Genomic DNA, 22,660 nt, shown 5'->3' on the forward strand with positions numbered 1-22,660 from the left:
GAGGTTCCGTTCTGGCTGAGCAGTGGTACGTGTCTCGGTGAGTAGTCGTTAGATCTGATTATTAAGCTTAAATAAGATCTTTTCTCTTTGATATCAGACAGTAATTTTCCCGGGACACTAGATGATTGCCTTTATCTTACTTACCTGAAGTTTGGAGCTCTGACGCATAAGAAATGAAACCCATTGAGGGATTATTATTGGCATATAATCAGTGTGTATCCCGAACAACAACGTTATCACCTCGAAGATGATTATTTTCCAATAACAGCGGTCCTTGCGGTGTGTTCATCTAAAAAGTCCCTGTGATTTAGTTGTTGCCTTTATACTGTATATACCTTCTTGCGAGGACAGTTTCGGTATCGATGCCTTCGGACCGATCCGATTTAACACCGCAGCAGGTTTAATATTTATTTCTACTGTATATCTATCCTCTTCGTGTCGTAGGTTGGTTTCGGCAGTGTAACATCATTCCCTACAGTAAAGATGTAGACCTGGGCATCTGGATCAAAGATTACAAGCATGACATCACACAGGCATTTCAGAAGGCTGGACTGTCCCTCAAACATAAGTTTGGAAAGGTACAGCATCGAAAACGTCCGTTACATTAAAGGTGCGGTGCACGATCTCTGAAAGCCAATGTTGACGTGTGAAATCACCAAAACAAACATGCCCCTAACCCAAATGGGTGTCACCCCTGTTTTGATAGCTCCGCCCACACATACATACGTAACCCAGGCAACTATTATTGGCGGAAACTGCTGGAGTACTGTGTGCTGTACCGTGAAAGGTTTAACACGGAAGACGACGTTCAGTTCTCGCCAGCGCTGGAAAGCTGAACCTATATTAACACGGGTCTTACTGCTTCTTGACTTTTCGTTTTTATCCTCCACGTCGATGCTTCCATCGCTTCCTGCTAATGTCACACATGCGCACTGAACGCTCTCTCCGCCGCATATTGACAAGACACGCCCCTTTCTGCTCATTGGCTACATGTTTGTTCTGTTTGTCGGCCCGACTCGGTTTACTGTAGCATTTCTCAAACGACGTGCACCCCACCTTTAACAATCTCGAGTAATTCAATGAAAATGTATTTTTGGGAGTTTAAGCTTAACGAAAACAATGAAGTCTGTACAGATGGGGAAATATCTAACTCAGGATAAATTGTGGAGCTCAACCAGTGTGGAGTTTACACAAAGCACTTCGATTTCAACGGCGCTACTATTATATCAAAATATCTTAACACCTCTATTACTTTCTTTATGTAGTACGTGGAAGCTTCACCTTACATCTAACATCCTATTCCTTGTACAATCTCCTAAAAACTTCATTGCTTATGTGTTGAACTAGCCGTAATTCGTCCACCAATCAGAATCAAGAGTTCGTCGGTGCCGCGATATAGTCGTCTGTACGATACATTATAATTTGAACGTCATCTTCTAACCGCCCTCGGTTCAGACTGATACTTCATTGTACTGTCTCACATGCAGATAGAAGACAGCCTCGAGCTCTCTTTTCAAGGCCTGGATGTAAAACTGGACATCTTTTTTTTCTACGAGGACGGCGACATCGTTTGGAACGGAGGCACACAGGCGAAGAGCGGAAAGAAATTCAAGTAAAACCGTTGTACAGGTTTTAGGAGACTGATGTAACAGACCATGATCAGATTAGTATGTTGTTATTATATTATTATAGATGTTCTCTCCAAATCCACATAATCCGGTTTGTCTCTGTTTCCGTCTCAGGTACGTGTTCCCTCGGTTCGGCCTGTGCTGGACGGAGCTGCTGGAGCTGAAGGTCCGAGTGCCCTGTGAGACTTTGGACTACGTTACTGCAAACTACGGGCCGGATTGGAACGTTCCAGTCAAGACCTGGGATTGGAAGAGCTCACCTCCAAACGTGCAGGAGAACGGCGTGTGGCCCATCAAGGAGTGGGACGACGTCATCCTGGTTAACTGAGGCGGCTGGGAAGTCTATTCATCACTAGTGTGTAGTGTAGAAATGCCACAGCAGTATCCCAAAAAAAAAAAAAATACTCCATGGCTTTACCAGGACATAACCAGATCAGAAAACACTGTATTATTTCCACACTGTTTTGAAAAACTCATTAAATAATAACCGATTAATTTAAACCTTAATGCAGGTGTTTTGGTTTTTACTGTGAAATGTGAAGTTGTAGGCAGATGCCATGATACTAATAAACCCTGATGGTTGTTTTGCTCCAACTTCCAGTCTGAAATGATAACATTGTGTAAAATAAAACTACTGCACCTGAACCGAAACTGCCACATCCTTTTTCATTCCCTCATCTGGGATGGATGCAGGACTGACATTACTTCTCGTCACACATTTTATTTGGGTCAGATTTTTTTTAGTCCGAGGCTGAGGCTTGGGATGTGATGTCTGATCTTTATCTGGGATCCACTGTCGGTTTTCTGGTCATGTTGGTTGTTTCAGAACATAAGAATTAATATGGGATGTGGTACCTCAGGTAATCCCAGGGCCACCAAGCCACCAATCCTGGGCCCCTGAGCAAGGCCCTTAACTCTACAGAGCATGTGCCAAAATGCAGTAAATATAATTACATATAATTACGTTCTGTTTTAGGAACGTCGATGGTTTGTTATTAAAGCTCTGCTAAATTTCAGAAGAGCCACAGATGTAAGGTTTTCAGCAGATTTGCTTGGTCAGGTTCCTTCATAACTCCCTCGACAGCTCAGTCTGGAGTCTCTTCAGCTTATGTTGTCATTAGCACAAGGTTTGCGTTACGAATGACATTAAAAAAAGAAACTCATAGTGATAAGTAATCCGTGTCCATAGTCTGCTTGTCTTCGTTCTGGTGCAACAGCCATGCAGACCAATTTGATGCAGTATGTGGTGTACGGTCTCAGCTCTGACCGGCTGTCCCCTCACCCCTTCACCCTCTGCAGCAATGCTGGCAGCATTCATACGTCTATTTCCCAAACACAACGTCTGGATAAGGCTGACCACATGCACACAACTCCTTTGGTCATCCACGGCGAGACCTGTTCTGAGTGGAACCCAGGTACGTCACCAGGCCCTTTTTAGGGGAGCTTTAGCCCCCCTAAACCTCTGACTACTTTTGTGGCCAATGGTTTAGACATTAATGGCTGTGTGTTGAGTTTTACACTTATTTTACACTGTTATAAAAGCTGTACGCTTACTAGAAATGGCGCCCGGCTACAATTTAGTCACGTGAAAAGGTGTAATAAAACATTTACAAAAATGTAAGGGGTGTACTCACTCATTCACTCACTCACTCACTCACATCTGTGACATACTGTACATTTCAAGTATAACATTGATGGAGGAGGGAATTAATCTTGACGAATATAAAGCGGCCCTTCCCCCTTGAGTCCGTTTGTACAGTATTTAATGTTTTTGCAGCCAGGGTCTAAAAGCTGAGTAGAGAACCGTTTCTGTCATATTCCTTAGCAAGTTGCTCACTGGCATCAACACAAGTGGTGTGCGACTTACAGTAAGATATCGGTATAAGATATATGCAGCTACGATGAGTTCACGCGAGCGAGCCGCTCTCCATCTTCTCCTCCTGCTCGGTCTGATCCAGACTCCACTGTGCACGACAAGCAGGGAAGATCCTCGTCTGGACTGCAGATTTCAGCCATTGGTTAAACATCACTGTCATTATAGAGGAACTCCTAGCCAGAGGACACAATGTGACCGTTGTAACACACAGCGCTACACCTTCTGTCAAGACTACAACGTGGAGATCATACAGGTGCCTTACACCAAACAGGACGTTTTTAATACGTTGGACACAATGTTCAAATACTGGGTAAACAAAGTGCCAAATGACGACCTGATCCAAAGCTTTCTGAAGATAAAGGGTGTCGTTGGGTCAAACCACATATAAGAATCAGGTATTGTGCAGGGAGTTTTTTGCATGTGAAGATCTGCTGAAGAAGTGGAGAAAGGAACAGTTTGATGTTTATCTGACAGACCCCATGTATATGTGCAGAGCACCTCTGGGTATGAAACTGAACCTGTCGCTCATCATCAGTCTGAGGTTCAGTTTCAGGAGTTCTATGGAGCGACTCTGTGACCAGCTTCCAACACCAGCCTCTTATGTTCCAGCGGTCAGTCAGTGTTTAATTTCTTTCAGGATTTTCTGTTCACGTTTCTGACAGCATTAAAGTGGGATCCTTTTTATACGGAAGTCATGGGTAAGTGCTTTTGTACTTACAGTGAAACTTGCCATGAAATCTTACATCTAACTTTATTTTAAGCTCATTCTTGGAAACTGTACAGGTTTGTAAAAAAAAAAAATTTTTTTTGATGACATACAAATTAAATCAACATGAAGAATTGTAAATAAGGTAATGAGGTTTTAATGTATCCTGAAATAATATGTAGGTGTTAATGTTCTGAGTTAATATTATATTGAATAAACCTTTCGTTCATTTCTTTACCACTAATGACAATCCTGTTCAAATGTATAGAGGCTACACAACTCTACATTACAGCCATAATCATGGCTCAGTATTATTGTGGGTTCTGAGGACACCGTGGCAGGGGTTTGACTGCCAAACCCAAATCTTTTCAGGGTTCAAAGCCTTGTCGATAAAACCGTCCAAATGCGAAATTTGATTTGATTAAAAGGAAATGGCGCTAATTAATACAGACACTTTGGAAATGGTGCCAATTTGTCAATCTTACCCTCACCGCTCGTCGTTCCACATCATCACATGTCTGTTTAACAGTAACAGGACGAGTCGGTCGGCATACTCATCATCATGTCCTGCATCACTCATCTGTCTTTTTTTTTCTACTCTCTGCTGGTTCAGAGTCCAACTCATATTTTTTCCATCTTAAATCTGTCCAGTGTGCTGAAATGATTCAGTTGGCATTTAAAGATAACATATTAAAGTTTTTATTGTTTTTTTTTTTGTTGTCGCTGATCCAAGCAAATGGATAACGCATTTATGCTTTGACGTTCCAAAAATCCCCCAAACATTTGAGGTTAATCATGAATGAATGAGTTTATATAATTCAGTCCAATGTGGCATGTCTCACCCAACCGCTTGTCTTGTTTACAAAAAACAGGCATTATTAAATCTCTGGTCATGTCGAAGATTTTCAACACCATAGATTAAGTCACTATTATGCTCATATTCTGATGTTGTGGTGTTTGTTCTAATAGACTGCTTATAAGTAGAAGTGAGGGTTTTAATCTAATGTAGATTGGGAGATAATATGCGAAGGAAGCACCACCTTCCTTACCAGATGACACACACACACACACATATGGCCCCTTGTTAGGGATGAAGTTCAATCTACCCTTGGCCTTATTTGTGCTGTAGAGTGATTTGCCTGTTCATTGATTACTGGACCAGGGGGGCACGGTGGCTTAGTGGTTAGCACGTTTGCCTCACACCTCCAGGGTCGGGGTTCGATTCCTGCCTCCGCCTTGTGTGTGTGGAGTTTGCATGTTCTCCCCGTGCCTCGGGGGTTTCCTCCGTGTACTCCGGTTTCCTCCCCCGGTCCAAAGACATGCATGGTAGGTTGATTGGCATCCGTAGTGTGTGAGTGTGTGAGTGAATGAGATGTGTGTGCCCTGTGATGGGTTGGTACTCCGTCCAGGGTGTATCCTGCCTCGATGCCCGATGACGCCTGAGATAGGCACAGGCTCCCCGTGACCCGAGAAGTTCGGATAAGCGGTAGAAAATGAATGAATGAATGATTTCTGGTCCCTCATAAGCGGTTTAGTCACTGTTCGGTAGGTCTGAAGGTGAGTGTAGTGTGAGGTGAAGTACTGGATGTATGATGTTCAACATGACAACATAATCCAGACTTCTCTGAAGATCAGTGAGATCATAGGGAAGGCTACAGAGCAGAATCAGGTATTGTGCAGGGAGCTTTTCGCACGTGAAGATCTGCTTGAGAAGTGGAGAAAGGAACAGTTTGATGTTCTTCTGACAGACCCACAGACCCTATAAGTATGTGTAGCGATCTCCTGGCTACAAAACTGAACCTGCCGTTCATCATCAGTCTGAGGTTCAGTTTTGGGAGTTCTGTAGAACGACTCTGTGGGCAGCTTCCAACACCAGCCTCTTATGTTCCAGCGGTCGGCCTGAGCTACACGGATCAGATGGATTTCACACAGAGGATGAAAAACGTGCTGTTTAATTTCGTTCAGGATTTTCTGTTCACGTTTCTGATGGCGTTAAAGTGGGATCCTTTTTATACGGAAGTCATGGGTAAGTCAAGAAACCATCAAATAATTATATCAAATTATTCACTTTGCAAAAAAAAATGCAATACCCAAAAACTCTATTATAGAGCCATTCAAAATATATCACTTATGAGGTGTCGTATGGATTATATGGAAATTATAACATTAGGGTTAATACAATCTTTGCAACAAGAACTACTGTCAAAGGTGCTGTTATAGAAACTTAACACATTCTGAATATCAGCGAGTGTGAACCTGATGAAGGAACTCACCATGAAACACTTTATAGCCAAAAATGGCACTCGGTGTGATTGTGCACTGATTGTATCAGAAGTATGAATTCTGAGAACAGCCTCCAGCTTGACTGCTGGATCTAAAGCTTTTCAGGGCTCAAGGTCTTGCCAATAAAACCATCCATCAGTCTGTATTTGCTTGAGTTGAATTTACTGAGCTGCTGAGGAAATGGTGGTGCAAATAATGGTACAAATTGGTTTGTAATTTATTCTTGGTGGGGATTTTTTGTTGTTGTTTTTTTTTGTTTATTGGGGAAGTTGTGGCCTAATGGTTAGAGAGTCTGACTCCTAACCCTAAGGTTGTGGGTTCGAGTCTCGGGCCGGCAATACCACGACTGAGGTGCTCTTGAGCAAGGCACTGAACCCCTTTCAACTGCTCCCCGGGCGCTGCACCATAAATGGCTGCCCACTGCTCCAGGTGTGTGTTCACAGTGTGTGTGTGTTTACTGCTGTGTGTGTGTGCACTTTGGATGGGTTAAATACAGAGAACGAATTCTGAGTATGGGTCATTGTACTGTACTTAGCCGTATGTCACGTCACTTCACTTCACTTAAACTTTCACCTCTGTGGTACTACATCAGTTGCTGTTTTACAGGACGAGTCGATGAGCGTACGCTTAAACTTGACATTTTCTACTCTTCTCTTTGGTGGTCTGCTAGTTCAAAGTCCAAAAAGCAAAACAAAACAATTGTCAAATAATAAAACCTTAAATCCAGCCAAAGTGCAGAATAAATCCTGTTGAGATTTAACAATAACATGTAAAGCTTTTTTAACTGGCTGATATAAGTGAATGGTTAACTATTTGGACTACAAAGTTCCAAGATTTCCAGAACATTGTTCGTTTATCCTTTCACACGCTGCTAATCTTTTGGTGCTGAAGAAATTCGATCCGGTGTGTCACGTTTCACTCAAGCATCTTTTGTATTTCCATCAGCTGATGCATTGATAACAAACCAGCTTTAGCGAAGGTTGTATTTAGTTTCTAGCGGTGTAAATGAGTGGGTTGCAAATTCTCTTGGTGTACCTGGTCATAGCATGGCCAGACTTTCAACACAGTAGATAAGGAGACAAGGTAGTTCAAGATTTTTATCCTTATCTTGTTTATTAGCATATACATGGAGTTGTACTATAACTAATGCAGATTGGGAAATAATGTGTTAAGTTCATTGGAACCTGCTGAACAGGGACAAAGTTCAATCTACAAAGCTTCTTATTTGCTCTTTATGGTGGATCGTGTAAAGGCATATAGATTTGTGGTCTCTCACAAGTTGGATAGTTACTGTTCTCTATCTCTGAAAGTGAGCGTATAAGTTCAGAAGCATCCGTCATGATTGCGTGTGAGAGATCTGCTCTTTGCTTTCTCCTTTTGCTCGGTCTGGACCAGACTCTGCTGTGTGTAACAGCAGGGAAGATCCTCATCTGGCCAGGAGAATTCAGCCACTGGCTTAACATCAAAGTGGTCATGGATGAGCTCATAGCAAGAGGACACAACTTGACGATCGTTACTCACAGCGCTACACCATCTGTAAATACAGCTCAGTCTCAAGGCTACAACGTGGACATCATACAGGTGCCTCACACCAAGCAGGATGTCTTTAACAACTTGGAAAACTTCGTGAAGTACTGGATGTATGATGTTCAACATGACAACATAATCCAGACTTCTCTGAAGATCAGTGAGATCATAGGGAAGGCTACAGAGCAGAATCAGGTATTGTGCAGGGAGCTTTTTGCACATGAAGATCTGCTTGAGAAGTGGAGAAAGGAACAGTTTGATGTTCTTCTGACAGACCCTATAAGTATGTGTAGCGATCTCCTGGCTACAAAACTGAACCTGCCGTTCATCATCAGTCTGAGGTTCAGTTTTGGGAGTTCTATGGAGCGACTCTGTGGGCAGCTTCCAACACCAGCCTCTTATGTTCCAGCGGCCGGCCTGAGCTACACGGATCAGATGGATTTCACACAGAGGATGAAAAACGTGCTGTTTAATTTCTTTCAGGATTTTCTGTTCACGTTTCTGACGGCGTTAAAGTGGGATCCTTTGTATACAGAGCTTATGGGTAAGTGAATATACCAGTGCGCATTGTCAAGTGCGACACTTTTATTCAGTATAAGACAGAAAACAATCCCATAAATGTTTGTTAATATAATCCTGATGTGAATTACAGCTGCACTGTTGTCAGAGTTGCGGTTAAGGAAAACTAATCAATGACATCTGACTACAATTGATCAGATGGGTCTAGGATTCTACTTTCTGATCAGTGGTCCAAACAGAGATGGGGGACTCGAGTCATATGACTTGACTCCAGTCAGACTTAAGTCGCAAATTTGAGACTTGTGACTTGCTTGACAAATATTAAAAAAGACTCGACTTGACTTTGACTTGACATTCATGACTTGAGACTTACTTGTGACTTGCACACGTGTGACTTACTCCCACCTCTGGGTCCAACACCTTATTCACTAAGCTACTACATCCCTGGCTGGTTCCTCTAAAGGCTTCTTCCTCACCACCTTGACAATAGGGATAGAAATGTTAATCCTCATTTTAATTTTAATCTTTTTTGCAAAGCTGGGAGTTAATATGATCATGTTCATTGTTAAATGCGCTATTCAAATTAAAACAAATTATTAAATTCTTAAAAATGTTTCTAATCCTTTCATAGAGATTTAGTGAAGATCTCTTATCAACAAATCCCCACCCATAAAATCGGGGGATTCTGTGTCATGATGATGCAACATTATAGGACAGAGTTACTATAATCTGTGGTGGATTATGCAACAAGAAGTTTGGGAGGTTTCATTCAAATTTCCAGCTTTTGTCAGACACACCTTTCAAGAGGGACGTACATTCAGCCGTAATTCACGGACTTCTAAAGCTTGTTGTGAGCAGATAGATCTGACACTCCAGCCAGAATGAGTGCGTTTCAGAGAGCTGCGCTATGTTTTCTTTTCATGCTCAGTCTAAGCCAGTGTGTGAATGCAGGCAAGATCCTTATCTGGTCTGGAGAATTCAGCCACTGGCTCAACCTTAAATCCATCATAAACGAACTCATAGCGAGAGGACACAATGTGACGGTTGTTACTCACAGTGCGACACCATCTGTAAAGACACAGCGGTCTCCAGGCTACAACATGGACATTGTAGAGGTCCCCTTCACCAAACAGGAAATCATTGATACCTTAAACAGTATGTTAAAATACTGGATCTATGACCTGCCGAATGACAACCTCATCCAGGTTTTTCTAAATGTTAAGAAGATCCTGGACAAAGGCACCGAGCAGAATCAGGTATTGTGCAGGGAGCTTTTTGCACATGAAGATCTGCTTGAGAAGTGGAGAAAGGAACAGTTTGATGTTTTTCTGACAGACCCTATAAGTATGTGTAGCAATCTCCTGGCTACAAAACTGAACCTGCCGTTCATCATCAGTCTGAGGTTCAGTTTTGGGAGTTCTGTAGAACGACTCTGTGGGCAGCTTCCAACACCAGCCTCTTATGTTCCAGCGGTCGGCCTGAGATACATGGATCAGATGGATTTCACACAGAAGATGAAAAACGTGCTGTTTAATTTCTTTCAGGATTTTCTGTTCACGTTTCTGATGGCGTTAAAGTGGGATCCTTTGTATACAGAGATTATGGGTAAGTGAATATACCAGTGCGGGTATACAAGTGGGACACTTTTATTCAGTATAAGACAGAAAACAATCCCATAAATGTTTGTTAATATAATCCTGATGTGAATTACAGCTGCACTGTTGTCAGAGTTGCGGTTAAGGAAAACTAATCAATGACATCTGACTACAATTGATCAGATGGATCTAGGATTCTACTTTCTGATCAGTGGTCCAAACAGAGATGGGGGACTCGAGTCATATGACTTGACTCCAGTCAGACTTAAGTCGCAAATTTGAGACTTGAGACTTGCTTGACAAATATTAAAAAAGACTCGACTTGACTTTGACTTGACATTCATGACTTGAGACTTACTTGTGACTTGCACACGTGTGACTTACTCCCACCTCTGGGTCCAACACCTTATCAGTGTTGTAATGTAACGAAGTAAAAATACTTCGTTACCGTAATTAAGTAGAAATTTCACGTATCTGTACTTTACTTCGCTATTTAAATTTATGTCAACTTTCACTTTTACTCCACTACATTTTCTAGATAAAATGTATACTTTTACTCCGTTATATTTCCAATAAGCATCTTCGTTACTCGTTACTACAAAATAAAATCAGAAGAAATGTGTGTGACTGCAATAAGGGAGGTTTGGCGAATCACTGCTCCTAGATTGCATTACGCTCCGCACGCTCTACGGAGAAGCACAGGCACGCGCATCGTGCACGCGCAGTCAGAGCTGGAGGCATTTATAACGTTAATCGGCTGAAAGCCGCAAATACGGCGACCAAAAGCAGTGAAATTTCGCTATGCTTGTTACCAGAGTTGTAGCACAAACAAAATTTTAATGCAAACATTCCATTCAATACTAAATAAAAATAACATTTATTGATTTGGTCTTGAAGCCTGAGATAGGCACAGGCTCCCCGTGACCAGAGCCGGATTAAATAAATGGACTACACTAGGCAGGCTGCATTTTTTGGGCCCCCCTCCATCGATGTTATTTATGAATTGAAATCTGAAACTTACCAAAGTTACTAATAAAAGTTAATTCACATTTTACATAGCCCAGTCTTTAGTTACAAATTGGTTATGTTGTATATTAAACAGTCTATCCGACTATTTTTTGATATTCATTATTTATACGTCATTACACGGCTCTATTAAATGCTATTAAATTATTCTCATCCATTGGGAGTGTCATTGTTAAGGCAGTAGTACCAGCAAATAACCAATAGGTGTCAGTAAACTATGCAAACAGAGCAAATAAGTTTATTTGCTCTGTTTACATTTAATCAACACATTTAATTAAGATTTTCTGCAAAATGCAATAGCTTACAACATTTATAAATGTTGTAATTAAGATTTTCTGCAAAATACAATAGCTTACAACATTTATAAATGTTGTAATTAAGAACAAGAAGGCAAACATGACCCCTTCACATTCATCAAGACCATTTAGAAACTGTCTAACAATAAATAATAATAAATATAAGGATGGAGGATTTAAACTATAGAAAACTAAATTTATTCAGACTATTAAAGACTTGTATCTTCCACCGCGTCTTCCGCCGCATTTCCCGCCGCATCTTCCACCGCGTTCACAGCTGTCAGACGGCTGCCCGACAGAAACTTTTGCAAAGCCCCCCGCTGTCTCTTCTTTTGTTCTTCTTCATTTTTTTCCTTTTTACGTTTTGCCGCACCCGAAAGCATCTTCAAAATCAGCCTACTACTCAAAACACACCTGCCTGCTATATTTGTTGTCCCGCTCTGACGTCTGACCGCCGCGCAGCGTACGTCTCCTCGGACTTAACTGGCTGGCGCCTCTATATAAATACAGTCTATGGTTTAAATAAACATCGTCACTATTTTTATTTAATTAATAAATAATGAAATAAATTGTAGATAGGACATTTGTACATTTTATTTTATTTTTATTTTTATTATAATTTATTTATATATATATATATATATATATATATATATATATATATATATATATATATATATATATATATATATATATAAAAAATTTTTTGGTCCCTCTGTCTGGGCCCCATCCCGCCAATCTGGCCCTAGGCACGTGCCTAGTTTGCCTTTGCGTTAATCCGGCTCTGACGTCATGCTTAAAATTTTGGTGTCCACTTTTGCCATTTAATAACACCATAACGTTTGGCTTACTATGTAGTCATATAATATATAATATATAACTCTTCTTGTTTTAAATTCTCATTAAAAACCATAAAGGTGAAATCCTAGAACCGCCCCTGCTCGTATGCCTACCGAAAATCACTGAAATTGTACTTTTTACTTTTACTTCAAATACTTAAGTACATTAAATATCAGAAAATTACTTTTGATACTTAAGTACAGTAAATATCAGATACTTTAAGACTTTTACTTGAGTAATATTCTAAAAGGCAACTTTCACTTCTACCAAAGTCTTTTTCTAGTACGATACTTGTACTTTTACTCAAGTATTGCTTTCTAGTACTTTATACAACACTGCACCTTATTCACTAAGCTACTACATCCCTGGCTGGTTCCTCTAAAGGCTTCTTCCTCACCACCTTGACAATAGGGATAGAAATGTTAATCCTCATTTTAATTTTAATCTTTTTTGCAAAGCTGGGAGTTAATATGATCATGTTCATTGTTAAATGCGCTATTCAAATTAAAACAAATTATTAAATTCTTAAAAATGTTTCTAATCCTTTCATAGAGATTTAGTGAAGATCTCTTATCAACAAATCCCCACCCATAAAATCGGGGGATTCTGTGTCATGATGATGCAACATTATAGGACAGAGTTACTGTAATCTGTGGTGGATTATGCAACAAGAAGTTTGGGAGGTTTCATTCAAATTTCCAGCTTTTGTCAGACACACCTTTCAAGAGGGACGTACATTCAGCCGTAATTCACGGACTTCTAAAGCTTGTTGTGAGCAGATAGATCTGACACTCCAGCCAGAATGAGTGCGTTTCAGAGAGCTGCGCTATGTTTTCTTTTCATGCTCAGTCTAAGCCAGTGTGTGAATGCAGGCAAGATCCTTATCTGGCCTGCAGAATTCAGCCACTGGCTCAACCTTAAATCCATCATAGACGAACTCATAGTGAGAGGACACAATGTGACGGTTGTTACTCACAGTGCGACACCATCTGTAAAGACACAGCGGTCTCCAGGCTACAACGTGGACATTGTAGAGGTCCCCTTCACCAAACAGGAAATCATTGATACCTTAAACAGTATGTTAAAATACTGGATCTATGACCTGCCGAATGACAACCTCATCCAGGTTTTTCTAAATGTTAAGAAGATCCTGGACAAAGGCACCGAGCAGAATCAGGTATTGTGCAGGGAGCTTTTTGCACATGAAGATCTGCTTGAGAAGTGGAGAAAGGAACAGTTTGATGTTTTTCTGACAGACCCTATAAGTATGTGTAGCAATCTCCTGGCTACAAAACTGAACCTGCCGTTCATCATCAGTCTGAGGTTCAGTTTTGGGAGTTCTGTAGAACGACTCTGTGGGCAGCTTCCAACACCAGCCTCTTATGTTCCAGCGGCCGGCCTGAGCTACACGGATCAGATGGATTTCACACAGAAGATGAAAAACGTGCTGTTTAATTTCTTTCATGATTTTCTGTTCACGTTTTTGAGGGTGTTAAAGTGGGATCCTTTTTATACAGAGCTTATGGGTAAGTGAATATACCAGTGCGGGTATACAAGTGGGACACTTTTATTCAGTATAAGACAGTAAACAATCCCAGAAATGTTTGTTAATATAATCCTGATGTGAATTACAGCTGCACTGTTGTCAGAGTTGCTGTTAAGGAAAACTAATCAATGACATCTGACTACAATTGATCAGATGGATCTAGGATTCTACTTTCTGATCAGTGGTCCAAACAGCTTTTTGCAGCTTTTTGCACGTGAAGATCTGCTTGAGAAGTGGAGAAAGAAACAGTTTGACGTTCTTCTGACAGACCCCCTGGATATGTGTGGGGAACTTCTAGCACAGAAACTCGATCTGCCATTTATTATAAGTCTAAGGTTCAGTTTTGGGAATGTCATGGGGCGTCTCTGTGGGCAGCTTCCAGCACCACCGTCGTTCGTTCCGGCGGTCGGTTTGAGCTACACGGATCACATGGATTTCCCACAGAGAGTGAAAAACGTTTTATTTATTCTCTCTCAGTACATTATGTTTAAACTAATGATCTCAACGAAATGGGATAACATCTATTCTGAATTCCTAGGTAAATTAAATCATTCTTTTCAATCCGTTACACTAAATTACAAAAGAAATGAATGCAGCAAGAATATTACAAAAAAATATTTTATAACACTTTATATTACACAATTATGTTTAACAACCTCAAACTCTAGTTTTTGGTTTGGTAGTATGTCTGTTGTGAAAACAGGAGCTTTTTGACGTTCTTATATCTGAGCATTGTGTGTAAGCAAATTACTCCTGTGAGCTCTTTACCTTGGCACCTTTCCAGCAACCTTCCTAAAAAGCTGTGTGAAAAAAAAAAATCAAATGTACAAAAGTGTAGTGAACTGTAGTGACCTTTGTTCTAAAGCACTTGTTCTTTACTGCATGTTTGAAGGTGTGAGGTAACTTTACTTAAACAGATAAGCATTTATCTGCTAAAGTTACAGCCTCAAATCAACAGTAATAGCAGTGTGTGATGTATGCTAAGCTATTCATTAACCATTCATTGAGCAAAAACAGATTTGGCGACTTTTTGTTACCAGCTATTCTTTAAACTTATTCTTTAAATAACCAGAGAAACGGAGGTTTGTATGCTGGTAATTTAAAACCACTTCTGATGCAAACACTAGTTGGGCAAGTTGAAACACGCCCCCTGATTTTAAACGCAAGAGACTCGGTCGACATTTTATTTACTACAATGACTTGGAGAAGATCTTCTGCCTGCTTGGTAATTCTGCTGCTGAGCTTGTCTGAAATGGCTCACAGTGGCAACGTGTTGGTTCTTCCTGGTGAATACAGTCACTGGCACAACATGCGTGTAATTGTTGAGGAGCTCATGGACCGGAATCACAGCGTGACCGTTCTTACACACTCTGCCTCACCTACACTGAATCATGGCCAAAAGGAACGGTTCAACTTCGTGTCTTTTAAAGTCGACATGGAGCAACAGGAGGCAGACGCTGTTTCCCAAAAACTCATCAATCTCTTGATGGATCAAAACATCAACGGGTTACAGAAGCTGGCCTTGTTTTGGGAGGTAATATCCGGGATGTCGCGTTTCACAGAGACTGTGTGTGACAACATGTTTAAGAAAGATCTTGTGACTTCACTGAAGGAGTTACGCTTTGACGTGCTTCTGTATGACCCCATGATGCCGTGTGCAGACTTGCTGGCGGATGTTCTTGACTTGCCCCTTGTGATGTCTTTCCGAATCTCTTTCGCGTATACTCTCGAGCGACTCTGTGGGCAGATGCCCGCTCCGCCGTCTTACGTACCTGCAGCTGCCGCTCAGGGGCATCTCACTGATCATATGGACTTTACAGAGAGATTAGAGAACATGATACTCTACATCATACACACGGCGATGATCAAACTTCACTCAATGTTAAGCTTTGATAAACACCTCAGTAAAATCAAAGGTAAGGTGTTGGACAGCTGCGTTTTATTTATTCCAACTGCTTGACAGGTTCGGCGTAATTTTAATATAACGTATTAGTTCTTCTCTGATATGTGTAGTGAAATTTCTTACTGCAATTTACACCAAATCATGAAGATTGTTGGGGTTGCACAGTTAACCGTCTATTTAGAAAATGATTCAAAAATGTCTTAGGATGTCACTATTTTTGGCTGTAGACTGATGACAAAAGCAGCGGAATTGATTCGAAATGTAAATAAATTTCTGTGCCATATTTAACTATTCCACTAATACCTAAAATTGCCTCAGCTGACTTTGTTGAGTATGTAAATCAAAGCGAACATCGCAGAAACGCCTTCTAGCAGTCTCAAACATCCAGGAGTAGCATCCAAAAATTAATATCTGGATCATTTTTGTTGAGTTGGAAAATGCTGATTTAAATAAACTAGTTTGGATAGCATATAAAATATTCAAACCACGACTCCAAGTGCCAGGGATTGTATTTTGAATTTATTTATCTTAAAAAGACAGAAAAATAACTTTATAAGTTGGAATAAAAGTCAGATAAAAAAAAAAACATTCACCTCTCGCACACCTTTATGCTTCACACATAGTGTTATCAGAGTGTTAATGATCCAATAAAGCAAAATAAATTTATTTAAAAAAAACAGAAAAAAAAAACATACCCAACATAACATTCACTTTTGCTTCAGAAAAAGTGTTATGAAGATTGTTTCTTTGGAAACAAACACTCACCATAAAATGAAATATTTTTCTTCACAGGCAAGCCTACAACACTATGTGATACCATGAGCAAAGCTGACATCTGGTTAATCAGGACTTACTGGGACTTTGAATATCCACGCCCGTTCCTCCCAAACTTTAAATTTGTTGGTGGATTACACTGTAAACCTGCAAAACCTCTACCAAAAGTAAGCTCTCTCTTCTAAGCCTAACAAACAGTATAGCCCTCTGACATTTGTGACAGATCTTTGAGAGATTACAAAACTTTTACTGTATGATTAGAGTGTAAAGAGTGCAGATTGTAATATAGGTGAAAGGAGTGAATTCAGCTAGATCAGGGGTCGGCGAGCTGCAACCCAGTCAGCAAATTTCCTTTGGCCCAGATAAACAGCTGAGCTGTGGCCCAGATTAGTTTGTGTTTGTCGGCCCAGATATGGCCCACATCTCCATCTGCCAAAACTGAACCAAAGCAGAGCCATAAGTTTACCAAGCATGAGCCAAATGTAATTTATGTGGCCCAAATATGGCACACCTCTTCTTAACCAAAACTGAACCAAAGCAGTGTCATAATTCCACCAAACATGAGACAAATAATACAATTTAATGTGGCCCAAATATGAGCCTTATATGCAATTTTAGTATGGTTGAGTTCTGTTAAAATCTATTGGCCCCATATGTGCCACACATGCAGCTGACAGTATGTAAAAAGTCTTATTAACTTAAAAGTAAATGAAACACTAAACAACAAATGTACTCAAAACAATTTACTTCAAAACAAGTGTTTAAATAATTACAGCTTTAAGAGTAAACATAAGAATACATTTAAGAATGTATTCAAGTCAGAGTAATAAAAATCACAGAAAAAAATACAAAAAAATCAGATTAACTTGTACAGAGAACTTAAATTGAGAAATTGAGTTTTGATGTGCCTAATGAGGGTCGGCAGTGTTTTGTTGGGCCTCGCGTTTCTTCATTCTCTCCCTCCTACCCCCCCTCTCGGTCTCTGCAATAAAGATGAATTTAAATAATGCTAGCAGCAATACAATATGGAAGTTAGAGCTGGAGGATAATGGGGGGGGGGGATCATTTAATAAAAAATTTCCTCCTTTAATATTTTAATTGCACTAATTAACCACCTTTGATTGACCAAAAAAAAATTTTTTTTCGAAAGGAATTGCAAATTGTATTTTTCAATATGTTGGCCATAATAATACCATACTTTCTTATGACAAATTATTTAGATTTTGTTTTTAGAATACTTTTTCACCAACTGGTTAAAATTTACACTGGTTGTATTCTGCTTTAAAAAAGACATACATGACTTTCAGTGCATAAGAGAGATTCCAAGGGACCGTCTGCAAAGTGTAAATCCCGAAAAGCGAATACTGTACTGTCACCAAATTCAGCTCACACATCACTGATGTCCTGATAGTTATACTACAACACTTACTTGGGGGAAATATTTTCATATATATAAAAAAAACATAAAAAATGTACAAAAAGACATTCCTCCCAAGTTGACTGTTTTTAGTATTCGCTTTTCGGGTTTTGCACTTTGCAGACGGTCCCTTGGTTCGCACATAGAAACATGTATTTTGTCCACCACGGACGAAAGCTGATTTTGAGGAAAATTGGGTTGTAGCAGCGTCTCTACATTACTACGATAGAAAAGAGGTGTTATTTGTGTAGTAATAGCGTTTAGCTCAGGAGTTATTGACTTGGGAAACTCCAATCTGTGAATATGCGGCCAACTTTACTTAAGTACTGTTGATTTATAGCCAAAAACATCGGAATTTAAAACGCCAAACCAGCGGAGCCTTAGCATACATTAAACTGTATTGTTAAACTGTGGAAAATATTAGCTAATTTGACCCCTTCCTCAATTAAACTAATAACTAAACGCTTAATAACATGCAATATTGACACATAATGCTGCATATTTCAATTATATGACTGTAAAGTGCTCCACCAATAGGAGGGAAGATGCATAGCAACCTGAGGTGTGGGACGGAGGATGTCTGCCGCACTTGATTTCAGGATTCCTGTGTTTTTCCACGTATAAGCCAAAGGTTTACCACAAGTCCGTGTTTCTCACTGTGCCATAGCTCAAACACATATGGTTCTCATGTGTTCATTGTTATCTGGGCCATATTGCTCAAAATGAGTTGTGAACCAAGAGAGCATTTCCCGCCGATTTTAAAGTTATGGCAAAACAAATATGGCCACAATTTGGCCCATATCTGTATAGCCACGCCACATCTAGGCCATATGTGCCAGATAACACCCACATATGGCCCAAATGTAATTGCTGTAGATTTGGAAAATAAAAATTTAATTTAAATTTATTTTATTTTAGTTAGTTTAAAAAAAGTAATTCTAAATTCTAAGATTATGATGCTCTTGTAACATTTAAAAAAAACGTGTTTAATTTTTTTGTCGCTCAAAATATGCGTCATAACTGCCGACTTGTGAAATCCGACACAGATGCAGACGCATTTTTGGTTTGCTGCAGCCGGCAACTTAAAATTTTGATGTCATGCAGTTCTGTCAGGTGTCACACATTTGGGTCTTTTATCACGCTTTCCTGCCACACATCGTATTTCTCATGCAGAAAAACTTTTTGACTATTTATCATATATTTAGCTAATAAGCTGCAGTGCCCAAAATGTATCAGCCCGCACCGCTGTCTGGAACCGCGCAGGAATCAAGCGCATCTCCCCTGAAGTTATTAGTCAAGCCTGACACTTATCAGCCAATCAAAAAAGAGGCTACACAATAGCCAATCAGAAAATAGCACTATCTGGGTAAGATTTAACCCAACAACCAATGAAAAAAATGGGGGGGTGTCGGGTTTGGAGATGTCACGCTTGCCTGTCTTCAAAACTTGAGAGCCGAAGAGGACTCAATTAGACATTGAACATTTTATTTGAAAGTAACCTTCAACCCAGCATCTTTTTACTTAAGGTTAGTTCAAAGTGTTCAAAATATTTTTGTTTGCCTGCAGAAATAAAATTTCGTTTACTCGGTAGCAGTTCATTGATTTCATAAATGCAACACACTACAGTTTTTTCTATACTTTCATAAAGGTAAAAAACGATAAATGCAGTGTTATCTTCATTTTAGATGTCAAATGGGTTTTGTGGCACCCTGTGGTTTTTTTTTCTGTTTTCTAATTTTGCTTTCTGATTTTTATAGGAGATGGAGGACTTTGTCCAGAGCTCAGGAGATGATGGTATTGTGGTGTTTTCACTTGGGTCCATGATAAAAAACCTCACCAAAGAGAGAGCGGACACCATCGCTTCAGCGCTCGGACAGATTCCCCAAAAGGTCTGAGTTTTTTATTTATAATGAACATCTACATAAATAATCCACACTCTAGCATATGAAGGATTTGATCTGAATGTTTTGAGGATGGCTCTTTAGTGCAGCAGTCAGTGTTGGTACATCACAAGTCTTGGGTTCCTCTGGGTTCTCTGGTTTTCTTCACCTTTTAAAGATAGGAAAGTCCATAGGCAGATTGACTACTCTGAACTTCCATGTGGTGTTGATTAAGAACAGTATAAGATCAGTCTTAAGTCCCTCAGGTCTGAATCCTGTGTGTAATTTCAGGTCTTGTGGCGATACACAGGTGAGAAACCAGAAACTCTTGCTCCTAATACAAGACTCTATGACTGGATTCCTCAGAATGATTTACTAGGTAAGGAACATTTTCATTGTAGCTGCAGTATCACATTCTGTTGAAGTAAATAAATCACCAATGATTTGTATCTACAGGACATCCTAAAACCAAGGCCTTCATCACCCATGGAGGGACTAATGGAATATATGAAGCTATTTATCATGGAGTTCCCATGGTGGGCCTGCCGCTGTTTGCCGATCAGCCTGACAATGTAAATCACATGAAAACCAAAGGAGCTGCTGTGATGCTTGACTTCAACAAAATGAGAACCGAGGACTTGAAGCAGGCTCTCGATGATGTCATTCACAATCCGTCGTGAGTCGATGTTTTGATTTTGCATATCAATATGACTCACACCTTCACCTTTTATACTTGTTACTTTCAGATTTGATCAAATTATGCTCTTAAACTTAAGGCGTCTCAATCATTCAAACTTCTCTCTGCCTAGAAATCATTCTTCTTATTTCATTTCTTCCACAGCTACAAGGAGAGCATGATGAGACTATCCCGAATCCACCACGACCAACCGATGAAGCCGCTAGACCAGGCCGTGTACTGGATCGAGTATGTGATGCGCAATAAGGGGGCCAAGCACCTGAGGGTTGAAGCCCATAACCTCACGTGGTATCAGTACCACTGCTTGGATGTTGCTGCCTTTTTACTTTCTGTAATTGTGTTAGTCGTGTTCATCTTTGTGAAAACATGCAGATTGCTCTTCCGGAAATGTTGCAGAAAGACCTCAGCAAAGAGCAAGAAAGAGTGAAGCATCTGTATATGAATGTGTTAATAATTACTTTGATGTTTTGACATATATTTTAGGAATATAGCACTATGTTAAATGTACACTGTACAATCCTGTACACTGTACAAGTTTTTTTCTGTTTAAAACAGTACAGTAATAATGATCAGGTTTACTTTGAAATGATTCCAACACACTTGAACAAAGCAATTAAACAGATCTTTTAATCTGTATCAGCATAGTACGTATGGTGTGGTTTGCTGTTTAGATAAAAAAATAAAGATTGTTCAGCTTAATCGCTGATATTAAAATTGCCTCTCTTTTTTAATTATTCAGACAGAAAGATTTAAATGCTTTCTTTTCTCCACCTAACTGCCCATCTTGGTAGCTTCTCTTCCTACCTTGACTTCTTTGTTCAAACCTTGTGACTTATATTTAAAGCATTTAGCAGACATCCTGCTTATGTTTGCAGAAACAGAGTACAAAAACAGGAAAACAAGAACACCCTTATCACAGGTCAGCATGACCAGAGTGGGGAGAACATCCCTTTCGACAGAGAAAGAGAGATGTGGAAAGAAAATGAGATAAGCACAAAAATTAATTAACATAAAGAAAATTCATTTCAGCACAGAGTGACTTACATTTTTTTATTTCAGTTTATACATCTGAGCAATTAAGGGTTAAGGGCCTTGCTCAGGGGCCCAGCTGTGGCAGCTTGGTGGACCTGGGATCGAACTCACAACCTGCCGATTGGTAGCCCAAGACCTCAACCGATACTTCAGCCAAGCAAAACCATCTAACAATTCTGTCGACTGTTCTCTGAACGCCTTTTAACAACATTTTATAGACCAAATACGGATATTCCGTGTTGTATTCTGGAGATTTCATTACATCCTGACTCGTCCGATATTCTCCTGAACATATGATGCCATATAAATAGGGATGTGGTAGCCTAGCAGTTATGGTGTTGGACTACAGACCAAAAGGTCATGAGTTTGAATCCCATGTCCGCCATTGCTGGGCCCCTGAGCAAGGCCCTTAACCCTCAATTGTATAAATTGTAAGTCCCTCTGGATAAGTGTGTCTGCTAAATGCCTGTAATGTAAACGATGCAGTGTGTTTTTACCATTCAATAAATCGATGCTGTTTGTTAGATGTACCAGTAGATGGGAGAAATATATAACGCATCTAAGTGGGAAGTGAGTAGAATTTAAAACAGTGACGTTGCTTGGTAATAGACTTGATTTACTGGTTTGTACACTTGCAGAACACTTCCTGATGTTTCTCCGAGTCAGATTTGTGTGTTTGTATCATCAGATACTTGCTTTGTTTTTAGGATACATGTGGAAGTTTGGAGGAGCTCTGGCTTGTTTCTCATGTGAGATAGAAGGCTGATCGTCCTGCCATCATGAGGGCATGTGGGAAAGCTGCTCTCTGCTTCCTGCTCCTGCTTGGTCTGATCCAGACACCGCTGTGTATGACAGCTGGGAAAATCCTCATCTGGCCTTCAGAATTCAGTCACTGGATTCACATGAAAACAATCGTAGATGAGCTTATAACAAGAGGACACAGTGTGACCATCGTTACCCACAGTGCTACACCGTTTCTACTGAAAGACCAGTCTCTCAGCTACAACATGGAGATTATACAGGTGCCTCACACCAAGAAGGACATTATGGACAACTAGGACAGGATTTTAAAGTCTTGCGTGTATGACATACCAAATATCAACATGATCCAAGGT

At 40.1% G+C, this 22,660-nt stretch overlaps 2 protein-coding genes across 7 annotated transcripts in view; both read left to right on the forward strand.

The window, feature by feature from the left end:
- fktn (fukutin) overlaps positions 1–2,135 on the forward strand; it is a 6,347-nt gene extending 4,212 nt beyond the window's left edge. Inside the window, exons 7-10 of the mRNA XM_027143483.2 lie at positions 1–37; positions 445–578; positions 1,488–1,612; positions 1,743–2,135. The exon at positions 1–37 is cut by the window's left edge and continues 93 nt beyond it. Of these exons, the coding sequence (XP_026999284.2) occupies positions 1–37; positions 445–578; positions 1,488–1,612; positions 1,743–1,956 (510 nt within the window). The 3' untranslated portion in view covers positions 1,957–2,135. The remainder of the gene's footprint in view (positions 38–444; positions 579–1,487; positions 1,613–1,742) is intronic.
- Positions 2,136–7,428: 5,293 nt separating this feature from the next.
- On the forward strand, positions 7,429–21,227 carry LOC113641738 (UDP-glucuronosyltransferase 2C1-like). 6 transcript variants are annotated; one of them, XM_027144703.2, is made up of 7 exons: positions 7,429–8,361; positions 14,178–14,380; positions 16,538–16,686; positions 19,694–19,825; positions 20,108–20,195; positions 20,273–20,492; positions 20,658–21,227. In XM_027144703.2, the coding sequence occupies exons 1-7, from the start codon at positions 7,832–7,834 to the stop codon at positions 20,938–20,940; spliced, it is 1,605 nt and encodes a 534-aa protein (XP_027000504.2). In that variant the 5' UTR covers positions 7,429–7,831; the 3' UTR covers positions 20,941–21,227. The 6 variants fall into 6 exon arrangements, with proteins under 6 accessions (XP_027000504.2, XP_027000496.2, XP_027000510.2 ...); XM_047809263.1 differs by lacking the exon at positions 7,429–8,361 and adding an exon at positions 13,000–13,561 and having other exon boundaries at positions 14,111–14,380; XM_027144695.2 differs by lacking the exon at positions 14,178–14,380 and having other exon boundaries at positions 7,439–8,564.
- Positions 21,228–22,660: the final 1,433 nt, after the last annotated feature.

Source organism: Tachysurus fulvidraco, chromosome 26 (assembly GCF_022655615.1).
Source record: "Tachysurus fulvidraco isolate hzauxx_2018 chromosome 26, HZAU_PFXX_2.0, whole genome shotgun sequence".
Taxonomy (NCBI): domain Eukaryota; kingdom Metazoa; phylum Chordata; class Actinopteri; order Siluriformes; family Bagridae; genus Tachysurus; species Tachysurus fulvidraco.